The sequence below is a fragment of the Xenopus tropicalis genome, chromosome 6, assembly GCF_000004195.4.
Source record: "Xenopus tropicalis strain Nigerian chromosome 6, UCB_Xtro_10.0, whole genome shotgun sequence".
NCBI classification, from domain to species: domain Eukaryota; kingdom Metazoa; phylum Chordata; class Amphibia; order Anura; family Pipidae; genus Xenopus; species Xenopus tropicalis.
Window position 1 is genome coordinate 16,919,289 of NC_030682.2, and position 21,926 is coordinate 16,941,214.

The following is a 21,926-nucleotide window of genomic DNA, read 5'->3' on the forward strand; positions in this document are numbered from 1 at the left end:
TAAATGTCATTCTGCTCTATGGGGTAATAGAGCTTAGCAGCAGGGCGGTGCATCGTCACCTGTATGAACTGTTATCTTTAAATTATTACATTTGAAAGGCTTGGTAATGTTTATAAACCCTTGGTAAAACCCTCCATGTACAGAAATAAACAGGTTAGGGCTAAAGGTGGCCATACACGGGCCAATTCTAGCTGCCCATATCGGTCCCTCAGACCGACTCAGCAGCTTATCGGCCCGTGTATCGGAACTAAGGACGGGCCTGCCCAACCGATATCTGGCCTGATCGATAGGACAGGTTGGATCGGGAAACCAACTGCGCTTATACCCCAGGGCCAAATGACCGAATTATCCTGAATCTGCCCGATATCGCCCACCCATAAGTGGGGATATTGGGAGAAGATCCGCTCGCTTGGCAACCTCGCATCTAGCGTATATGGCCACCTTAAGGCTCCTGCCAGGCTTGACGTATTTCAGTTTTGCTCTGAAATCTGGTCTGTGTGCCTGCATCCTGGCCAACGCAATGGGTCTGGGTGCAGGTACATCAATAATGAATTCTCAACCTGCATGCCAAGAATCCACCACGTCTGTCAGGAGCCTAATTAACAGGTTTCATTTGTGAACAGGTTCATTTGTTATATCTTAATAAATCTGGAGGCTTAATAAATAAATTTGAAGTGCATGAACCCACAGGAACGTAACTCACATTCAAGGTGTGGTTCATCCCAGAGACGCGACATGGCCCTATTCAGAAAAACACATACAAATTTCAAGAAAGATTACATTTTGCGTTTCTTATTTCCTTATCACAGCCTATAAAAAAAATGATTACTTTGGTACTGTGAATTTTGTTTATGAATAAATATCTTGGTATATTGTATTTGTATCTGTTTATAAAGTAAGCTATTTATTGGCAAAAACATTTTATATGAGAAAGGTTTTCATTCTGAAGTTTTGCAGATTTGCACCCATGTGTCTTCCTGGTAAAGACTAAAAGCATTGCCTTATATGCAGCTTATTTGTTAACAGTACTGGATTTCTATCTGGCCCTAGGCACTCCTTCCCTCACTTGCCCCCCTCTCTGATCAGTGCACAGACTACTGCACATGTGCAGACTGGAACAGAGATGATTAAACCCCCCTCACTTCTGCTGCTGAATCTTGCAATAAGTATCCAGCGGCAGTCTGAAGTCTTTAGAATTTTTTTTATTTTATATAGACACACACCTTAGGGTGTCTATATATAATTTGCACAGCCTGTCATGTAAAACTGGGTCCTACAGTGCAGTATGAACTTCAGTAACTGCCCCATGGTTACACAGCAGATTAAGATTTAGACTGTAGTTAAGCGTCTGACCTGCAGCTGCCTTGAAGTATATAATCGCTGACTGTGTTTGTCATTGATATATTCATGGCAAGGAGGCATTTTCGCCCCTTTGTGCTCTTGTATTTCTGCCCTGGGGATAGGTACATTACCTCTACAGTCTTTACCAATGCAGAGTAACAGTATATTATATTTCAATATGTACAAAATAGCGGGTTTTTTTGTGTTGCTTGTACTTTAAAAAGACAAGATGAAGTCAATAAATAAAAGTTTGTGCAGAACATACTTTTAGCCTATTGTTTTCTTTAGCAAATATCCATGAGTTTTGTTATTTCTGGCACTAAACAAGAATATGAAGCCAGTCGGATATGAGTAATTCCTGCCACTTTTTTCCAATGGAACTTCAAAAGAGCTAATAAAATTATTTACCAGTCCACTGAGAAGCCCCTTATAATGAGCTGCTCAACGGCTGCTGCTTAGAGAAGGAAGGGGGTTTGTTTGTTCAAAGGTAGATAGGGAATTCTGAACAAAGTGCCCTGTTTATAAAGAAAGGAAGAGGTTGAGTTCAGCAAATGGCAAAAAAATAAACTAATTAATATGGATTATGTATTACTGACCTCCACAGTACAGTACTGGATCCCTCTTTCCTTCCACGTGACTACTTAAAAATGCTGTTATTAGTACTCCAACGTGAAGCAACATTGCCATCATAATTAATACCTGGTAATGAAAACAGACTAGTTGTAAATGGAATACACAGGTTACAAACTGGACAATGCATTGTACATTATAGTGTTGTATGCTTCATAAGGCGGCAGATTTATAAAAATAGGAATTTTCTAGAAGTTTTTTTCTGAATTCGATACATAAGTCCTACACTGCCTAATGGCATTCTAACCCCCATATGTAATAAATTACATTATGTTTGCCCAGGAGCAGTAACTTATAGCAGCCAATAGGATACTTGCTTTTAAACAGGTGACCAGAAAATTCTACCTGCAGATTGGTTGCTATTGGTGACCACTCCTGCGAGTAGTAACCCTTAATTTACCCTTAACTAATGAGTAAGGAAGTGCAGGAGCGCTTTATCTCAAGCTGTCCACACTAGCTTCTCCTAATGCACTGCTTATCTCTGTGCTTGTAAAAGAGAAGAGGGTTGGCGACCCCTCTTCAAGGAGAAAAACAGAGACAGGAGCTTTAGGGAGGCACTTATTTTAATTACTTATGGAACGTAAAGCAAACATTTTTGTTGAACAATTGAATTGGTAAAAGTGCTTCTTTTGCAAAGTCCTGCCAATCTGGTAAGACTTAGCAAAAGGTGGGCAACCACTTAAAGTTGATTTAATATCAACAAAATGCCATATTTTCTATACTCATGACAATGTAAGAAAATATACAAGTTGGCACCCTATCACTTGAAGTACCAAAATTTAGAGTGCTAAAGGTTGCCTGTGCTTATCAGAGAATGTTCTACAATTACATGGTAACCCAATATCCAACTGCTTCAAAATATGGCACTGACAATCCTACCTAAGCAAGCAATTCTTCATTTTTATGGACTTGTTTTACAGTGACCTCAAAAGAACTAAACTAGAAACGTTTCATATTTATAACAAACCTATCCTTGAGGTAAAAGTGCTCCTATCCTTGAGGGGGGGTTCTTTCTTTTTTTTTTTTTTTTTTTGAAAGGACAAGGAAAGGCGTCAGCTAAACATGACTGATAAAGCTCCATGACTGGGCTGCACTGCATCTTCTGTTACACAAATAAAAGGGAAATAAATTAGTCTGGCAAGATCTGTTACACATAAAACCATGCTGGCACGAACTTATAGTATTGTGATTTGCAATGTATTCAAGTATCCTATCCCTTATTATCCCTTCCAAAAGCTTTCCTACCACTGATGTCAGACTAACAGGTCTATAGTTTTCAGGCTGAGAATGGGATCCCTTTTTGAATAATGGCACCACCAGCAATTCGCCAGTCTCTCTGCACCATCCCATACCTCAACGACTCCTGAAAAATTAAGTGAAGAGGCTTGGCAATCACAAAGCTAAGCTCTTTCAGTACCGTGGAATGAATACCATCTGGTCCCGGACCTTTGTTTACCTTTACATGTTCAAGTCTCTTTTGCATTTCCTCCTGAGTTACCCTGTGTGTCCATAAGCACTTCATCCTACCCTATAATCTTATGAATTAGGCAACATCACCACACTTACTTAGTTGTAACAACCCCCTGCCTTTGGAACAGGGCATATGCAAAACATTGAGCATAAACCCTGCCTCAGAGAACCCTAATCATGCCTTGTATTACCCTTTTTTCACATGGTTAATCATGGGTAACTAGGGTCAGAAGAGGTGCTAGCTTGTGTATGTGCGGTATGAATAAGAGACAAAGAAGTGAATTTTCAGCAACAACAGTTGCACCATAACTATATAAAAGAAGAGAAAAGTTCCTTTGTCGTTTACTCTATAGTAAAAATAAATGTGCCATTTCAGGTTAGCTCACCGAGGCCCATTCATGGACATTATGGTGAAGCATTATCTTTCCTTGTCTTTTAAAGGGGTAGTCCACTTTCAATTCTTATCAACTTTTCAGTTGGTCTTTATTTTTTATACTTTTTGAATTAATAGCTTGCTTCTTCTGACTTTCCAGCTTTCAACTGTGGGTCACTGACCCCGGCAGCCACTAAACTATTGCTCTGCGAGGCTTTAATTTTATTGTTATTTTTAATTTGTATTACTTGTCTTTCTATTCAGGCCTCTCCTATTCATAGTCCATCCTCTCATTCACACCAGTGCTTGGTTGCTAGGGTAATTTGGACCCTAGCAACCAGATAGCTGCTGAGATTACAAACTGGAGAGCTGCTGAATAAAAGCTATATAATTCCAAAAGGCATCTGGAAAACTCAGTATTCTTTTTGTCATTATTGCCAAACAAGCACCAGGACATGTATATATAAACTTTAAAACTCTTTTGAGAGTGAGACTGAGAATATTATTAAACAGAATATTAAAAATAAGTGTACTAAAAGTTCATTAGTATTGAAGGGTTGAGGGGAAACTATTTTAAAATATTTCATTAATTATTCAGTGAGCAGAAGTAGCAAAGTACTGTGTATATATATAGTGTCATACAAGTCCCTTGGATATTTGTGTATGTGGAGCTTTACAGTATATTCTCTACGGGTCACATAATAGGAGTAAAGTAAGGGGTTAAATCTGCACTCCAGGTCCTGTAACACATGCTGGGAGCTAATGCTGTTCAAGCGCAATGAACTGGAAAGCTTACCTGGATTGCCTGGAACTCAGAAAGCTGGAAACAGAAATCTACTCTCCTTATGTGCCTTTTAAAGGAGCTTTCTGAGAGCACGTTCTAGGATTTGAAAACCCTGCTCGCTTACATAGCAATTTATAGCTCTTGTAAAAGAAATACAAGAAATACAGGTGTTGCAAGAGCTGATTAATCATTCACGTGGTATCTCCTACGCCTGCCACGATGCTTTGGAGAACTTGCTTGCTTCGGTGACTGACAGCCAAAGGGGCCAATGAGCAAGCAGCCAGTGAAACTCAATCATTAGCTATGTGCCAATGAGCAAGCAAAAAGGAAAGCAGCTTCAAGTTCAGTCCAACTATGTATTATCTGCTTGCATGGGAATGTCCCATCTGGAATTCCACAGGGGAAAAACCTTGAAACATAAAACCAGGAGTAGAACAAACACCACTGTTTAAAGGCATTCGCTTATTCTGAGGTGTGCAGCTCTGTCAGCATAACATATATATATCTATAGATAGATAGATATTTCTACCCATCACAATAAACTGGCACAAGCCATAGTTGAAAACACAAAACATATGTATTAAAAAAATTAAATTATAGTTAAAAAAAAAAAAAGAAACTACTTAACTACTTATAAACTATCATTTCCTAAATTACATCAGAGAAAAAAAAAGTATATAATGTAAATTATATAGTAATAAACATATGTTATTATCTGCTTTTCTCAGTAATGTGACCTCAGATCAAGCTGTTACAGGGGCAGTTTACCTTTAAAGTAACTTTTAGTATAATGTAGACAGTTGTGTTCAGGAATAGGTTGAAATTGGTCTTTTTTTCATTTTATTTTATCAAGTGTTCGAATAATTTAGATTTTTGTTCAGGATCTCTCCAGTTTGGGATTGCAGCAGCTATTTGGTTGCTAGGGCCCAATTTAACCTAGCAACCAGGAAATGGTTTGAATGAGAAACTAGAAGATAAAAAGCAAAATGCCTAAAAAGAGAGGTAATTAATAAAAAGTCATAATAGCAATACATTCTAGCCTCACAGAGCAATAGATTTTTGACTGTCTGGGTCAGACCCCCCCCCTCCCATTTTAAAGCAAGAGATGGGCAGAAGAGGAAGGCCAAAAATTAAAAAAAAAAAAACAAACTAAAAAATGCTACAGGACAGGAGAGGTAGAATGAAAGCAAAACAATGCTCTATGACTACTTTATAGTAGTATAGTAGAAAGTAGTATAGTAATTGATTTTTTATATTAAAACTAATATACAAAGGCATTTTCAGCCAAAGTTCTGTCTAGGCTTATTAAAGAACTGCAAAGAAAATAACTTAAAGATGGCTTCAACGTTGTAAAAACAACTGCAAAGTTTTTTTTCCCTTATCCATGGAATTGCTCCCTATTGATTTCAGTGTATTCGCTCAGAAATACATTCAGTGTACCTGGAATAAAGACTTCCAGAAAGTATACCACGTTGCGTGTTAGGGCAGTTATATCTCCCCATGCCATGACTGGGCCGCATGTAGACTTATTACATATTAAGAATCTAGAACAGTGGTTCCCAAATTATGGGACTGGCCCCCTGGTGGGCCTTGGAGGGGCTGCAGAGTGGCTCAACCTAAAGGTCATTTAGGGTGACATTTAGGTAGAATAGCCATTTGCTCTCCTAGATACACTAGAAGGCCAAGCTTGAAGGTTGAATTTGGCAAGATTTGGGGTTCTTAAATTATGACACTGGCTCCTCTGGTGGGTTTTGGAGCTGCAGATCGGGGGGCTCAAACTGAAGGCCAGATTCTGAGAGAATGTCTTTTTGTTCTCCTAGGTACACACAAATTCCCAGCTTGATGGTTAGTTTTGTTGAGATTTGGTGTGAAAACCTATTTAAAGCCCTAGCTATTTTTGACCTATGGCTGGTTAACTAATAAACCAATATTTTCCTAAATCTATAACTTTGTTATTAGCTAAGGGTGGTCCCTTACTTTAAAGCGGGGCTTGAACTTTTGCCAACCACAGTTGATGGGCGCTGCAGAAGTTTGTTTTGGGCAGTATGGGGGGTATATTTCGCCGACTCACAAAACTTTTCTTGCCTCCCAGCTGGTTGCCCCTATCAAATTTTGGACTGAGATTAAAAATTAAAGGGGGAACACAACCTACCCGGTTCTAAAACCCGTAGGTCAATTTAAAATACTCTAGTGGGTGGGGTGCCTTTAACGAATAATGTCTGTATTCATAGTGCATCCATTTATTTGACTACCCTGAAGTTTTGGAAAAGAAATAATATGCTCGAAAAATTGCAACAAACTGAATTTTAAACAAAGAACTCAAAAGCTTCTTCTTTACATGTCTCTCCAATGACACTTTACCTGATATTTTCTTTAGGCCTTCATAACCTTGTTTTGCTCTCTCCATGTGGCCCTTTCACCTTTATTTTACTTTGTGTTATTCCAAGTTTCACGCCGGTTCCTTCCAGGCACTGCACTGAGATGCGGAGCAGCCTGAGCACATGTGGTGATCATAGCCCAGTTTGCTTTCTGTCAGCACAAAGTTACCTTTGGCAACCAAAACTGCTGACAAAGAGCCGTGTCAAAAAACGATGTACTTGGCACTGCATAAAGGCCACACATGTGCCCAAGAAATGTTAACTTCAAAACTGCAGACTTTTGTCAATAGCTCATTTGACGAAAGAAAACTTCATTAAGTTTCATTATTAGAGACAGGCTCTAAATTATATACAAACTGCATATTAATGCAATAAAAGGCTACATTAGAAGACAACATTTCTGTTCTGGTTTCTGTCTTTAAATAGAAAAGATAGCCTATTTAAAAGCATAGTGAGATATACATTTATTTTCATGTAAATTAATGATGCAGTAGCTGGAGTGCTGTGTGTCTTAAAGAAGAAGGAAAGGTAAAAAGTAAGTAAGCTTTATCAGAAAGGTTTATGTAGTTCTCTATCAAAAGAAACACAGGATTTCTTGTCTCCTTTTTTGGGAACATGTTCTTTAGTATCTGACTTCCTCTCTTTTAGGGCTCCTTCAGGTTTGAGGCTTGAGTCTGCTCACTTCTCACCCCTCTCCTGCTCCCCCCTCCCATAAGAATGCATAAGAACTCACTTCCCCCACCCTTAGGAATGTGTGATCTGAGCTTCCAATGGCTATGACTGCAGCAGGAAGCTACAAAGACCAAGCTAAAATGGCAGCTGCAATCAGAGGGAGCTTCTAGGGCTCTTTACTGGGGTATAGTAAAGCTTTCTGCAGAATAAAGATAGCCTTCTAGGTTGCACTAATGTGGCAAATCTATTAGCAATAAAATGCCAAAATGACTTTCCTTCTTCTTTAAAGGGGATATCAACCTAAATTTTAATTTTAATTGGTTTCGTACATTCCTATGAAATGAAAGGTATAAAGATCAACCAGTGTATGGCCACTGTTAGTTTGATGTGAATGTTAATCTAATTTATAACTGGCAGTTAAAAGGCACCTATCATAGAAAAATAGTTTACCCGACCAGAAGTCCCTGCACTTCAGTGGGGAGGGATATGCCGCGGGAAGCTCCTGGACAGGCTGCCATTTTGGGGTTGCAGCCATGCGCATAATGAGTGCCCCCCAGCTCATTATGCATGTGTGAAACATAGGTTGGGGGGAAGGGTGTGTGTTGACCAATCCCACATCACATGCGCATAATGACCAATAATGTCAGGATCTCCCTTCTGGTGCACTCAGCATAGTGCTGGGGAGGGGCATTCCCCCCCCCCCCCCCAATCTTCAAAAGCTGGAAAGAACAGCAAAAGCAAATAATGCAAAAACCATAAAAAATTCAAAATGAAGACCAGACCAAGAACTGGCCATTCTATTACATACTAAAAGGTAACATAAAGGTGAACCTCCCCTTTAAATGTAGGTTATAGTTAAAACGTATATTCATTTATCATGTATCTCGATTTAGCGTTTTTGAGGCCGACCTCTGCCCCGCTGCATGTGTCTGCACTTATGGTGGCCATACACCCTCCACTGACGTTAAGGCTGAATAGTCAGATATGGATGGAGAAACTGTTCAAAATCTTTTGTCCCGCCAGATCGACTAGATGACCAATATCCAAAGCTTTTGCGATATCGGTTGTCTCGTCGATCCGCCATACATGCACTGAATATCATACAAAACCTAATTTCGTATGATAATATTGGTGCAGGTACAAAGAGCAGTGTAGAGAAACAGATCCACTTCTGTTAGCCAGATGGGCTGAGAGAAGCAGGTCAACACTCTGTGTGACCTTGCCCTTGATGCTGCTGGTTTTTTAGGTGCATTGGGCTGAGTGCAGTGTGACATTTGTTTGTTCGTTCATAAAGTAGGAATTGTCAAGAATGGCTTTGTACACTTTCGCCTTCATGTTTGTTTAACTGGAAGAGGGGCCCTAGGCCAAACCATGAAACAGCTCTAGACCATTATACCTCCTCCACCAAACTTTACTGTTTTCTTTACAGTATTTGGCATTCATGTAGGTAGTGTTCTTCTGGTACAGGGATCGCCATCCTATTTTACTTGTAACATAGTAACATAGTAAGTTAGGTTGAAAAAAAGACATACGTCCATCACATTCAACCATAATGCCTATATACAACCTGCCTAACTGCTAGTTGATCCAGAGGAAGGCAAAAAAACCCATCTGAAGCCTCTCTAATTTGCCGCAGAGGGGAAAAAAATCCTTCCTGACTCCAAGATGGCAATCGGACCAGCCCCTGGGGCAACTTGTACTGAGAGCTATCTCAATTGTGAGACACACTGAGATGTAAAATGTGTCGGTGAGCCACACAGCCATGAATAAATTATTTGGGGTTGCCAAATAAGAAGTGATTGGCTATTTGGTAGCCCCATGTGGACTGCTGGCCTGCAGGAGGCTCTGCTTGGGGTAAAACTGTGTCGCTGTGCTTCCAAAACTTGTCTCCAAGTCAGAATACAAAATATATAAAAATGGGCAACATCAAAGGAGGTGGTGAGCAACATGTTGCTCCTGAGCCACTGGTTGGGGATCCCTGTTCTGGCATCTGCAGATGGTGAAATGCCATTTATCTCTCCACTGGATGTGTTTCTACATAGACTGCTTTGTCCAGCCCTTTATACCACTCCAGCCAACACTTGGCATTGCAGGTTGGGTTCTTAGCCTCTGATCACCAATAAAAATCCCAGCTCGTTCAGCTCAGCTGTGAATGTTCGAACACAGGACCAGCTGTATAATTTTAGACCAGGCCCGGACTGTGTATTCTGGCAAATACCAGAGGGGCTGCTGTAAGATGCCATAGACACTCACTATTTATTGGGCTGCTGGGGGGCTGTTTGGGCCTCTGTGTACTTGAAATGCCAGAGCCTATTTTGAATCTCAGTCCACATAATCCACATAATGTCTGGATACTTTTGGCCATATCGTGTAACTACATCCATCTACATTCACTGCTAATTAGTCTTTTTTTAAATGATTTTATATGGTAACAACAATAACCAACTGGTATAGAGACAGGAAACTATTATAGTTACCAATTATATTTTTACTGAAGTAAAATATGTTGGTGCTTCATTAATACATGATAATAATAATAATAATAATAATAAAGGCAGGGAAGCCAGTGCTTTGTTACAGAAAATACTGAGGGGTACCCAATGGTGAATTTAACCTATTGGCCACAAGAGTCCAAGTCAGAAGCAGCAGAAGGTATTATTTTAAAATTTTTCAATTTTTATTGTTCCAATGCTCTTTATTAACGTTAACCTTGTAGTTTTCAGAATCAGGCTACGGTCTGGGGGACATGTGAATACTTGGGGGGGGGGACATCACCTTAATGTGCAGCACCATGAGCTATAAATATAACTGAGGGGGGCCCTAATGCCGCTTGTACCACTAAATACTAATCTAAGCATGGGGTGTCTGACTTATCAGTAATTTGAATTGAATGTCACATTTTTTTTTCTTCAAAAAACCTCACCATACTTGAATGTTTATTTATTTAATTAAACCCTGAAAACTCAAAAACATGAACGTAGCAAATTCACATTGTATCAATCAAATTTCTGAATCTTGAATTTGTCTTAAAAATTTGAATTGAAAAGAAAAATCACTTGAATTTTGCTACTACAACTTCCACTGACTTCTAAGTGAACTTGGCAGCCTTTAGCAAGTTAATAAATCTCAAACATTCCACTTTCAGCTTTCAAATTCCAATTCGCTATTGTGGCTGAAAAAAAAAACAAAAAACTGAATTGTGGAAAAAAACTTGACTTTCCTAGGAAAATAGGCAGTGGTCAATGGGATGGATGGAAAGTTTGCTCGGTGCATTTAAGTTTTGACTCAAGGGCTGTCTGATAAATAAGCACTCCCTTAGTGAATTTGACTTTAATTGTCCTTTAAGTTGAACGTTTGTTATAGAAAACCTGGTCTTCATTTTTTTTTTTTTTAACTTATTTGCCTTCCTCTTCTGCCGCAGTCCAGCAGCCAAAAATACTCACCGTGAATGTACAATTTCATTTGTAACGCGATGTATTATTACTTATCTTTCTATTCAGGCCTTTTCCTATTCATTTGCCAGTCTGTCATTCAAACCACTGCCTGGTTGCTTGGTTAAACTGGACCCTAGCAACCAGAAAGTTGCGGAACAAAAATAAAAAAAAACCCCAAAACACCTAAATGGCTATAACAAAGTGACCAACTGCAAACAGCCTCAGCCTGTCAGTCTTTATAAGCAAAGTTTATTTAAAAGTGAGTTAACCCTGAATACTCATTCATTGGAGAATAAAATGACAAGTGTAAGAAGAGCAGACAAAACTCGTACAATAAATACAAAGAATATACAGCGAGCAATGCAGGTAGAGCTACCCTATGGCGGGGGGTTCCCCTCACTAAGCCCCTCACTTCCTACTTACTTGTCACAAGTAGCAAACTCCAGCGCTCTCCAGATCAGAAGCAGAGAGCTGCACGCCCCGCCCTCTCCCTTCCGTCTCGGCATCTTAGCCCCGCCCCCAAGTCAAATCTATCCCACCATGCACTGCGAGCTGTGAAGCTGCCGGCGGCCATGTTGTGACGTGTTTTCCTTCGCTTCTGCTCCCTCCCCCCCCAGACGTTCCTGTTCTTCCCTGCGCCGAGTTCCATTGCCGAGGGAGGGAGATTCGGTACGGTATCGGGAGGGAATATCGCCAATGCGGTACCGGAGAGAGCGCTGATATCCGGGAGCAACATGGCGGCGTTACTCGGAGGTATAAATGCGTGTGTGTGCGCTGTGGGGAGCCCTGGGAACAGGCCCTTGCGGCCTACGATTTATTGTTGTGAAGCCGGGGCTTGCTTTGCACATCTATTTGTGGTTGTCTGCCGGCCGTGGCTTCATTTTGTTATGGAAAGGTGGTCAGCGGCCCTCCAGTTACTTCTCTATGGGGAATTTGGCCCCCACTCCATTTGCTGTGATAAAGCAAATCTCTCTGGCACCTCTGTGCTAGTCTGTGGCCCTCCAGCTGCTGAACCTTATTAGAGCTACGGAGCCTCATTGGGGAATAATGTTCCATTCTGTATAAGCAGTTCAATTCTTTAAATACAATCACAATATCCACCCTGATACTGTCTAGCTGGGGATGCTGGGAGTTGTAGTCTAAGAACAGCTGGAGGGTTACAGGTTGAATATCCATCAGCTTTCTTACCTTTATTTGCCTTCTGATCAGAATTTCTACCCCCCCCCAAATCTTTCTGCGATTGTCCCCCCCACATTGAGGACCTCAGTTCAGCTGTGAGTTCTATTTGCTGCTAATTTATAGTCAGTCATGTGATTATTATTATTAACATTTATTTATAAGGCGCCAACATATCCCGCAGCGCTGTACAATAAGTGGGTTTCATACATTGGACATACAGAGTAACATATAAAGTAATCAATAAACGATACAAGAGGTGAAGGGAGCCCTGCCCAAAAGAGCTTACAATCTACAAGGAGACATACAGAGTAACATATAAAGCAACCAATAACCGATACAAGAGGTGAAGGGAGCCCTGCCCAAAAGAGCTTACAATCTACAAGGAGACATACAGAGTAACATATAAAGCAATCAATAACCGATACAAGAGGTGAAGGGAGCCCTGCCCAAAAGAGCTTACACTCTACAAGGAGACATACAGAGTAACATATAAAGCAATCAATAACCGATACAAGAGGTGAAGGGAGCCCTGCCCAAAAGAGCTTACACTCTACAAGGAGACATACAGAGTAACATATAAAGCAATCAGTAACCGATACAAGAGGTGAAGGGAGCCCTGCCCAAAAGAGCTTACACTCTACAAGGAGACATACAGAGTAACATATAAAGCAATCAATAACCGATACAAGAGGGGAAGAGGGCCCTGCCTAAAAGAGCTTACAATCTACAAGGAGACATACAGAGTAACATATAAAGCAATCAATAACCGATACAAGAGGTGGAGAGGGCCCTGCCCAAAAGAGCTTACAATCTACAATGATCACCCTTGATTTGTGCAAAAAATCTGATCCAGCACATAAAATCATTGTTACGTATACCCTGAGTTCAACTGGTGTCCTGGAAATGAAATACACGTCTGAGGATCACTCTCTAGACATAATGCAGGTATGCCTGACTAATTGTGTTGGATCGGGGATGTAGACATGCACAATATGGTTTGGACATTATAATTTACTTGAACAGATGCCTTCAGGTCTAGTAACCCATAGCAACCAATGAGATGCTTACCTTCAAGCAGGTGACTTGCAAATCCTGCCTGCTGGTTGGTAGCTGTAGCTTATGCATTGCTTGCTCTTGTTTATGGCACACTAAAGGGTATATTTATCATGCAGTGTAAAAGTGGAGTGAAGCATTACTGGTGATGTTGCTCATAGCAGCCAATCAGATGCTTTGGTTGGAACCTAATTGCTGATTGGTTGCAACATCACCAGTAATGCTTCACTTTTTAAGGCTGTGGCACACGGGGAGACTAGTTGCCCGCGACAAATCTCCCTTGTTGCGGGGACTAATCTCCCTGAAATACCATCCCACCGGCGAGTATGTAAATCGCCGGTGGGATGGCATACGCGGCGCCACAATTTCGGGGGAAATAGCGGCTATTCTCCCCGTCTGCCACAGCCCTTAGGGTGAAGACACAGAGCTACTAGTAGCAGCTACTTGTCATGCTACAATAGACAATGCTGATCATTTACTGATAATTGTCTCTACATGTGTTTTAGCAGAGGCAATTCTCAGTATTGTCTATGGCAGGGTATTTTCTGGAGTTTAGTAGCTGTGACAAGTAGCTCCATGTGTCTTCACCCTTAGGGCTCCGGCACACGGGGAGATTAGTCGCCTGCGACAAATCTCCCTGTTCGCGGGCAACTAATCTCCCCGAGTTGCCATCAGTTGCCATCCCACCGGCGAAAATGTAAGTCGCCGGTGGGATGGCACACGCAGCGGCGCGATTTTGGCAAATCGGCGAAAATGCCTCGCGAGTACCATCCCACCGGCGACTTACATGTTCGCCGGTGGGATGGTAGTTTGGGGAGATTAGTCGCCCGTGACAAGGGAGATTTGTCGCGGGCGACTAATCTCCCCATGTGCCAGAGCCCTTACGCAGCATGATAAATATACCCCTTTGTGTTATCTACAGTTACCGAACTTCACAATTAATATCCTTATGTGGGTGACAAGCTGTGATTAGCTACATTTTAAAATTCCCATATAAATAAAGAATAATGATAATTAAAGTGCTTTCAGAGAATGTGTGCTGGGCACTGATCAGAGAGGATCACTTGGAGACTGCGATAAAGGTTTGTAAGGATTAAAGAAATTCTGTCTTTAATCCTAAATTTAAATCAGCCATGATATATTATTTAGCTTGGGCTATATCTGATCAGGGTGATTTATAGGGGAACTAAAGCCTAAAAACAATGGGACTAGATGTTATGTATTTTATATATTCAACTACTTTACCAAGAGAGAAGTTTATAGACCATAGTATACTATATTACTATAGATAATAGTAATGAGCCAGGATTTTATAGTTGTCCACAGGATCTCACCACTATTCGATGTTGCTAGGCGACCTTTTGTGTGTCAGTGACTATGGCACATGCTCAGTGTGCTTTGGGCAGCTGTTTAGAAGCCAAGCTTAGGGTTTGTCTAGTCTGTCACATAAGCTGATGCTACAGGGCCAGTTATTAAATTCAATTACAAAATGCACTGGTTTCTATGATGTATTATTTGCTAATGAGCCCTGTATCTTTATTTTATATTATATTGTGGTACAGGTATTGAATGCTCGGGGCCCGGGGTTTTCTGGATAAGGGATCTTTCTGTAATTTGGGTCTCTATAACTTAAGTCTGCTAAAAAGCATTTAAATATCGAATAAACCCAATAGGATTGTTTTGCCTCCAATAAGGGGTAATTATATCTTAGTTGGGATCAAGTACAGGTAATGTTTTATTATTACAGAGAAAAGGGAATCATTTAACCATTAAATAAACCCAATAGGGCTGTTCTGCCCCAATAAGGGGTAATTATATCTTAGTTGGGATCAAGTACAGGTACTGTTTTATTATTACAGAGAAAAGGGAATCATTTAAACATGAAATAAACCCAATAGAACTGTTCTGCCCCCAATAAGGGGTAATTATATCTTAGTTGGGATCAAGTACAAGGTACTCTTTTGTTATTACAGAGAAAAAGGGAATCATTTTTAGAAATTAGAATTATTTGCTTATAATGGAGTCTATGGGAGATGACTGTTCTGAACTTTCTGGCTAACGGGTTTCCAGATAAGGGATCCCAAACCCCCCCGTACATGAGTTGGTCCTTAGGGTCAGATAACTGGGAGCTTGTGGGGACATCTTCAGAGGCACAGATCTTTACTGCTTAAGTCCTGTGGTGGCCTTGGGCTGGTGCAGAATTGCCTAATTCCTTGTTAGGCTTTAGTTTCTCTTTAAAAAAGAAAATGTAAAGGTACATACACATCCTGCAGAGATTTCTGTTTGCTGTGCAGTTCTTTTGTTGTAGCCTACTTGTCTTTTTTTCTGTGTGAACATATCCCCAGGCTGAGTGTTATTATAACTCAATAGAGGGATTTCACTCCAGTGACTTATTTTCGGCTGAAACCTAATTAGGATCACATGAAAGGAAGCAGGAGTTTGGCCAGTGCGAACTAGGAAAATGCAAGCAAACATTGTGTCGGCAGCCTCCTGGGGATTAAAGTAAATTATATTTATTCTGACGCTACTTTCATTCACTAAAAAAACTCTGCTTGTGTTTTTCATGGTAGGGAAGTGTGTCCCACAGCAGGCCTCAGCCACTGATATTTTTAATGAATTTCTATGTGTTCTGCTAAAGGCTGTGCTTGATGGTCAGTTAGGATGGGAGATTTATGGTGAATTCCTACTACCCTAGCTATTGGAACTAAGGCTGAATGTGTGATACACCAATGTTTTGCATATATGCCGCTGTTTTAGGGCCATGGCTTGCACAAATCTTTCCATTGCTTTCACACTCTAAATTTCAACAATATGCACCGTGAGTGACCCAGCACCCACTGCCAATGCCTCAGCACACACTGGCACTGTTCCCTCAGCATATGGGGAGCAAGTAGTGGTTTTTGCTTGCCATAAATCTTGTGGTCTCTATGAGTAGGAAAAGTATACCTAGACCAGGGGTCCCCAACCTTTTTTTTACCCGTCAGACTTGGAGAGCAACACAAGCATAAACTATGTTCCTGGGGGTGCCAAATAATGTTATTGGCTATTTGGTAGCCCCTATATGGACTGGCTCTGTTTGGCAGTACATCTGGTATTTATGCAACCAAAACTTGCCCCCAAGCCAAGATTTTAAAAATAAGAACCTGCTTTAAGGCCACTGAGAGCAACACCCAAGGGGTGGGAGAGCAACATGTTGCCCCCGAGCCACTGGTTGGGGATCACTGACCTAGACCAAGGCTACGCTAACAGGAATCTATATCCTCTGTATATAAAGGCAAGGAATTCAGCACTTTGTAAGATCAGATGCACCCGGTTGTTTAGTCCGCAGATCAATGATTGTACTTTGCATGACATTATTCATTTAGTAACACTATCTTAGCTCTTTGCATACAAGGGCTACCTTTTATTTGGCAGGCAAATTGCACATATTGTGCTTATCTACTACCATAGACCCCCCCCCAGTTTCAAAGCAGGGATGATTTAAACCACAAAAACTTAAGGTCCCCATACACAGGCCGATAGTAGCTGCCGATATCGGTCCCTTGGACAGATTTGGCAGCTAATCGGCCCGTGTATGGGCACTACCAACAGGCCTGTCCGACCGACATCTGGCTTGAAATCGCCCAGATCTCGATCAGGCAGGTTAGAAAATCTAGTCGGATTGGGGACCGCAACGGCTCATTGATGCGGTCCCCGAACCGACTTTACCTATGCCCGTCATTACAATTCGATCGTTTGACCCCAGGGCTAAACGATTGAATTACCCTGGATTCTCCCGATATCGCCCACCCGTAGGTGGGGATATCGGGAGAAGATCTGCTCGCTTGGTGATATCGTGAAGTGTATGGGGGACCTTTAAGGTGGCCACACACGTGGCGATTTTAGATCTTACGAAAGATCGTACAACCCGCCACTAACCGTTCAGGGCTGAAACGGCAGATAAGGAGGTAGAAACAATATGATTTCTACCTCCTTCTGCCGATTCAACCCGAAGACAGATTTTGCTCAGGCGCCTTCTATGGTGCCCGATCAAAATCTTTAAACCGGCCCGATCGGCGAGTCAGCCGATATCCGCAGCGACTCACCGACTTGCCATACACGCACCGAATATCGTACAAAACGAGGCAGACTGTCAGTTTTATCTATCTAATAAGCAGCTTGCTTTCCCCTGACACAACTCCACGGGAGTCAATAGGCGCTTCTGCCTCTAGTCATAGCTAAATGCTTGTGGCTGGTAGTGTTGCCACATCCAGACAATCAGTAGCAATTAGTGAAAAGCACTACTAATAGCATGTTACACTTTCCAGGGCTAGGCCCCAAAATGCTCCTGTCAGTAAGCAGTGTATGCTGAGGGCAGTTAATGCTAGACGCACCAGTATCCCTTTAATTAGCAGAACTGTCATTCAAGGCTGTGTTGTGTGCATTGGTGAGCGATTACATAACACAACAATGACAGCTTTGCATTCTAAGAGCTTCTTGAGCAGCTAGAAGATTTGTGGCTTTGGCTTGTGTCACTGTCAAGTGTTCTGCCATGGGAATAAATTATCACACAGTCCCATATGTCACTGGGGAATTCTATTACTTTATCAACCCCTAGATGATTGGGTACATAACTGGCTCCCACTACCCCCAAGACATCTCCTAGATTGTGTTTTAACTTATACACATTGCGTGTTTGGCTGTCAGATATTGTTTTATTCATTGCTCCTGTATTAGAATGTGAGCTTGTGGTGAGTCAGTGTGGCTTATGGTTTTACATATAAATACAAATGTCAATACCACTATAGATTTCCGCAGATATTTCCTGTGCTTTTGTACATATGTAAACCAAAGGGGCAATCGATGAGCCAAACCTAATAAATTAAGATTTAAAAATCAGATGGGTTCCAAGCTAGGTGCTCATCCAATGCCGTGTTTAACCTTGCAGGGACAACAACTCAATCGAAATCTTATTGTATAGTCCATTCTAAGACTGGCCTTTATCTGCTCCTTGCAGAAAATCTAAGTCTTGCGTCCGTTTTCCCAGAGGGATTCAGTGGAAATGGATACTGTAAGGCATGGGACCAAATCACTTATCCATCACCACCACTGTCCAGGGGATTGATTTAATTGAAATGTGTCATTCTAAGTCCATTCACATAATGGATGTGGTTATGGGATCCAACTGGTTTTGTTTGCTTATTTTACTTTTTTTGAGAACAGTATTAAAATACACATTGTAAGTAACATGATTTTTGAGGTTAGGAGACACATGTTCGCGAGTCTTTTTCGGCGATTTCGGGAAATCGCGCCGCCGCGTGTGCCATCCCGCCGGCGACTTACATGTTCGCCGGTGGGATGGCGGGTCATGGCAACTCGGGGGGATTAGTCGCCCGCGAACAGGGAGTTTTGTCGTGGGCGACTAATCTTCCCGTGTGCCAGAGCCCTTATATTCTACATAGATTATCTGCTGTGTAACCTAAACCTTTTCTTCTTTAAACAGCAGCCCCTGTGACTACAGCTTATTTATTTAAACAATAGTAGTGTTTCTGAAGCAAATAACCAGTTTTACTAGTTGGTGTTACTGGGGCTCATTTATCAACACTGGTCAAATTTGCCCATGGGCAGTAACCCATAGCAACCATTCAGCTAGCTGCAGGTAGAACAAGGAATACAATTTTTATTGGATGCCATGGGTTACTGCCCATGGGCAAATATGCCCAGAGTTGATAAATGACCCCCACTGTGCCTTTAATTCAGCAAAGATTTTTTGGGTGTTTATTTCATCTGACCACTTGCCCCATAGGAAACAACCCTATTTCTAGCTGATTTGTGTCTTAGTCTGAGAGCTAATTTTATGAGGCCAGTAGCCACCAAATCCTTTTACCTTGCATTGTCTAAAGGTAAGTGAGGTTATCATACCACCCACTTATTTTTAACCTGAGCCAATTAAATAAACGTATGCTGAAGTGAGTTTAACTGGAGATGCTGGGCTCTGTATAAACAACCCCTGCCTTCACTTTTTTTTTAAAAAAAGGTTTAGGCTTCACTATACTTGCTCTGTATGCTAGTAACTGATTATCACGCTCACGTGAACTAGGAAGCTGGAAGCATAGAGTAGCTTACATTCCTCTGTTTGATCTGTTTACCTCAACAAATAATAAAATCTTAGTATGTTCTGCACAATCCCTATTCATTGCACTCATGTTGAACAATGGGGTATACGGTTTAGTGCCTGTGTTAGTAAATGAGCCCCCACGTCCTTTCATTTCTTGCTTTTTACATTAGTCGTGTTCAGTATCCCTCACATAATTAACTGTCATCTGCATTTCATTTGCAGTTTTGAACCCAGATAATTTGCCTGTATGTTCTCTTGTATAGACACACATAAGGTAAAGGTAGGTTACGGACATTTGTGGAGCCCTTATTTCTTTATTGTTGAATACATGATAAAAAAAGCTTATATATATTTATATAAATATATATATCTATATAGATATATATACGTATACAATGTGCTCTGCCTTGTAGTAGCAGATTGCTTTCAAGAAAAAAAGGTGCTCAGTTGCTAAGCTTCCCAAATGTCTTTCCTCATAAAGATAACAGCAAGTTTCTGACAACTGATTGATGGCAAAGAAAGGAATGAAGTTGAACAATATCTGACATGCTATATACACTTACAGTGCTTTCTAAGCTGATCCCATGCTCCTCCGATTGATTATGTTAAGTGAGGATTGACCAGCAGACCACAGTCGGATGTAGTATTCCTTTGATACAATCACTTTCTTTCTCCTTTCTACTTTTCGCTTGATTTTTATTATTTTCAGTATCCTATGAGAATCTTGGAAGTAAATTGGGGATAGGTTGTCACCTGCTTCCCAACACAAGATCACACACTTTTACTGATGTAAAGAATTTATTTTTGTGGAGATATGCACAAATGTAATATAAGAATCCAAGAGACGCAAGTGATTAACACTATAAGCTTTTTCATATGCTCAGAATATATGTTATTAGAAACTGAAGCATGATTGCTGTGCAGTATTTATTTACATTTTTGATATTTTTGGTCTGAATGATGCCTAAATAATCTAAATTAATTTCTGAGAAATGTAAGTTTGCTAAAAGTCATAGATGTTTAAAGTAAACCAAGTGATTTGTCAGGAACTAGGAAAGATTCTCTGTATACAGTGCATGCCAAGGTACAAATGTTAAAGGGAAAATATACCTCATTTTGGTTGTGCTTATGTAAGTTAGGTGCACAAACACTCTCTGAAACACTCCGTTTGTGTAAATATGTGTATTATTTTTTAAATACAGACATACCTGATTCCACAGATTACACAAAAGAAGTCATGTTACTCAAATGAACCATTTCCCTACCGCTCTTTAGGCTCAAAGCATAATGCAACCCCTTCCTTACATTGTTCCATTGGGAAGTGATGCATTCTGGGATTTGAAGTCCCTCTGCTTTCCAGACATTTTGTCTGCCACCGACTTTAGAAAGCAGAGTGACTTCTGGGTTGCATTACACGGAGAGCCTAAGGGGAAATGGTTCTTACGGGTAACGTGGCCTCCTTTCTGTGGAAATTGATATGTCTGCGTAAAAAAAATTATATAGTTTTGATAGTTCAGATAGCGTTAAACAATGTTACAATAGATTTTTGCCCTTCAATTCTGTAAGTGTTGTAGACAAATCTATAATTTAAGATTGTTGTTGGATCCCTTTAAACAAGGCACTTTTCTTTGCAGATGATGACTTTGATCAGTTTGATAAGCCTGGCGCAGAGCGATTTCGGAGAAGAAGAACCGTAGATGATGACTGGGACAGGTAGCTAAGATTTCTGTGTTTTATTTTTTTTTCTTTGAACCTTTTACATTATTCAGCACTTTAGCGTTTTGTATTCCAGTCCGAGTTTAAACTTGTCTATTAATGAAGATGTTGATGTTGCGAGTGTCAGCCAGTGCTAAGGAGCTGCAGAATTTGATTTCCTTACTAACATATCAGAGCTTTTTGTACTCAAACATTTCTTCAGTAGACTAAGACAGGAATGCTGATATATTGGGGGAAGCATATTCAGTATTTCATTTTACTGAACTTTATTAAACTGTTCCTAGCAGCCCTTGAATGTTCCCTGAGCCTTTAGATGGGGAAACAGTACTGACAGCTGTACAAGCAGGCAAGCTTTTACCTAAAGCCTGGGCCAGCTCTCTGGTAAGCTTTGTGCAGAGTGCACACGTGGGCATATAACTTAAGTGCCACTGGGCACTGCCTCTGGTGGGGGTATAAGGCTTTCCCACATCAAGTAACGCATAGCATCCATTCCAAGGTGTGTTTCAAACCGCTGACAAATAAATGCGATCTGCTGACTGATTGCTATTTGTTACTATATCCTAAGACTGTTTACTACAATACTCCATTAGATTATTTCAAATAATAAAAAATGTCCCTTTATGTAGACACCCTCTGCTTCATTAAGGATATTATAATGTAGTGTACTGTTGCTCTTCTTCACTTGAAAAGCATTAATCTCTATACCTGCAGGCATTTTAACCCATGGGACCCTAGGAATGTGTTCAAGATATTTAACCTGTGCTTCAAGTTTATTACCTTGTCTTATAACAGGCAGTAA

General features: G+C 40.8%; 2 protein-coding genes across 6 annotated transcripts in view; one reads left to right on the top strand and one right to left on the bottom strand.

Annotated features, from left to right (window-relative positions):
* Window positions 1–11,584, bottom strand: part of cnpy1 (canopy FGF signaling regulator 1) — a 73,003-nt gene extending 61,419 nt beyond the window's left edge. Inside the window, exons 1-2 of one of the 2 annotated variants that reach the window (XM_002932481.5) lie at window positions 11,506–11,584; window positions 1,938–2,040 (exon numbers count right to left, since the gene is read on the bottom strand). In XM_002932481.5, the coding sequence (XP_002932527.1) occupies window positions 1,938–2,031 (94 nt within the window). In that variant the 5' untranslated portion in view covers window positions 2,032–2,040; window positions 11,506–11,584. Of the gene's footprint in view, window positions 1–1,937; window positions 2,041–4,610; window positions 4,810–11,505 lie in introns of those variants that run through there. The other variant, XM_002932480.5, reaches the window with a different exon arrangement.
* Window positions 11,585–11,660: 76 nt separating this feature from the next.
* rbm33 (RNA binding motif protein 33) overlaps window positions 11,661–21,926 on the top strand; it is a 62,760-nt gene continuing 52,494 nt past the window's right edge. For 3 of the 4 annotated variants that reach the window (XM_012964803.3, XM_012964802.3, XM_018094679.2), the window contains exons 1-2: window positions 11,667–11,835; window positions 21,046–21,124. In XM_012964803.3, coding sequence (XP_012820257.1) covers window positions 11,817–11,835; window positions 21,046–21,124 — 98 coding nt within the window. In that variant the 5' untranslated portion in view covers window positions 11,667–11,816. 4 annotated transcript variants of the gene reach the window in all.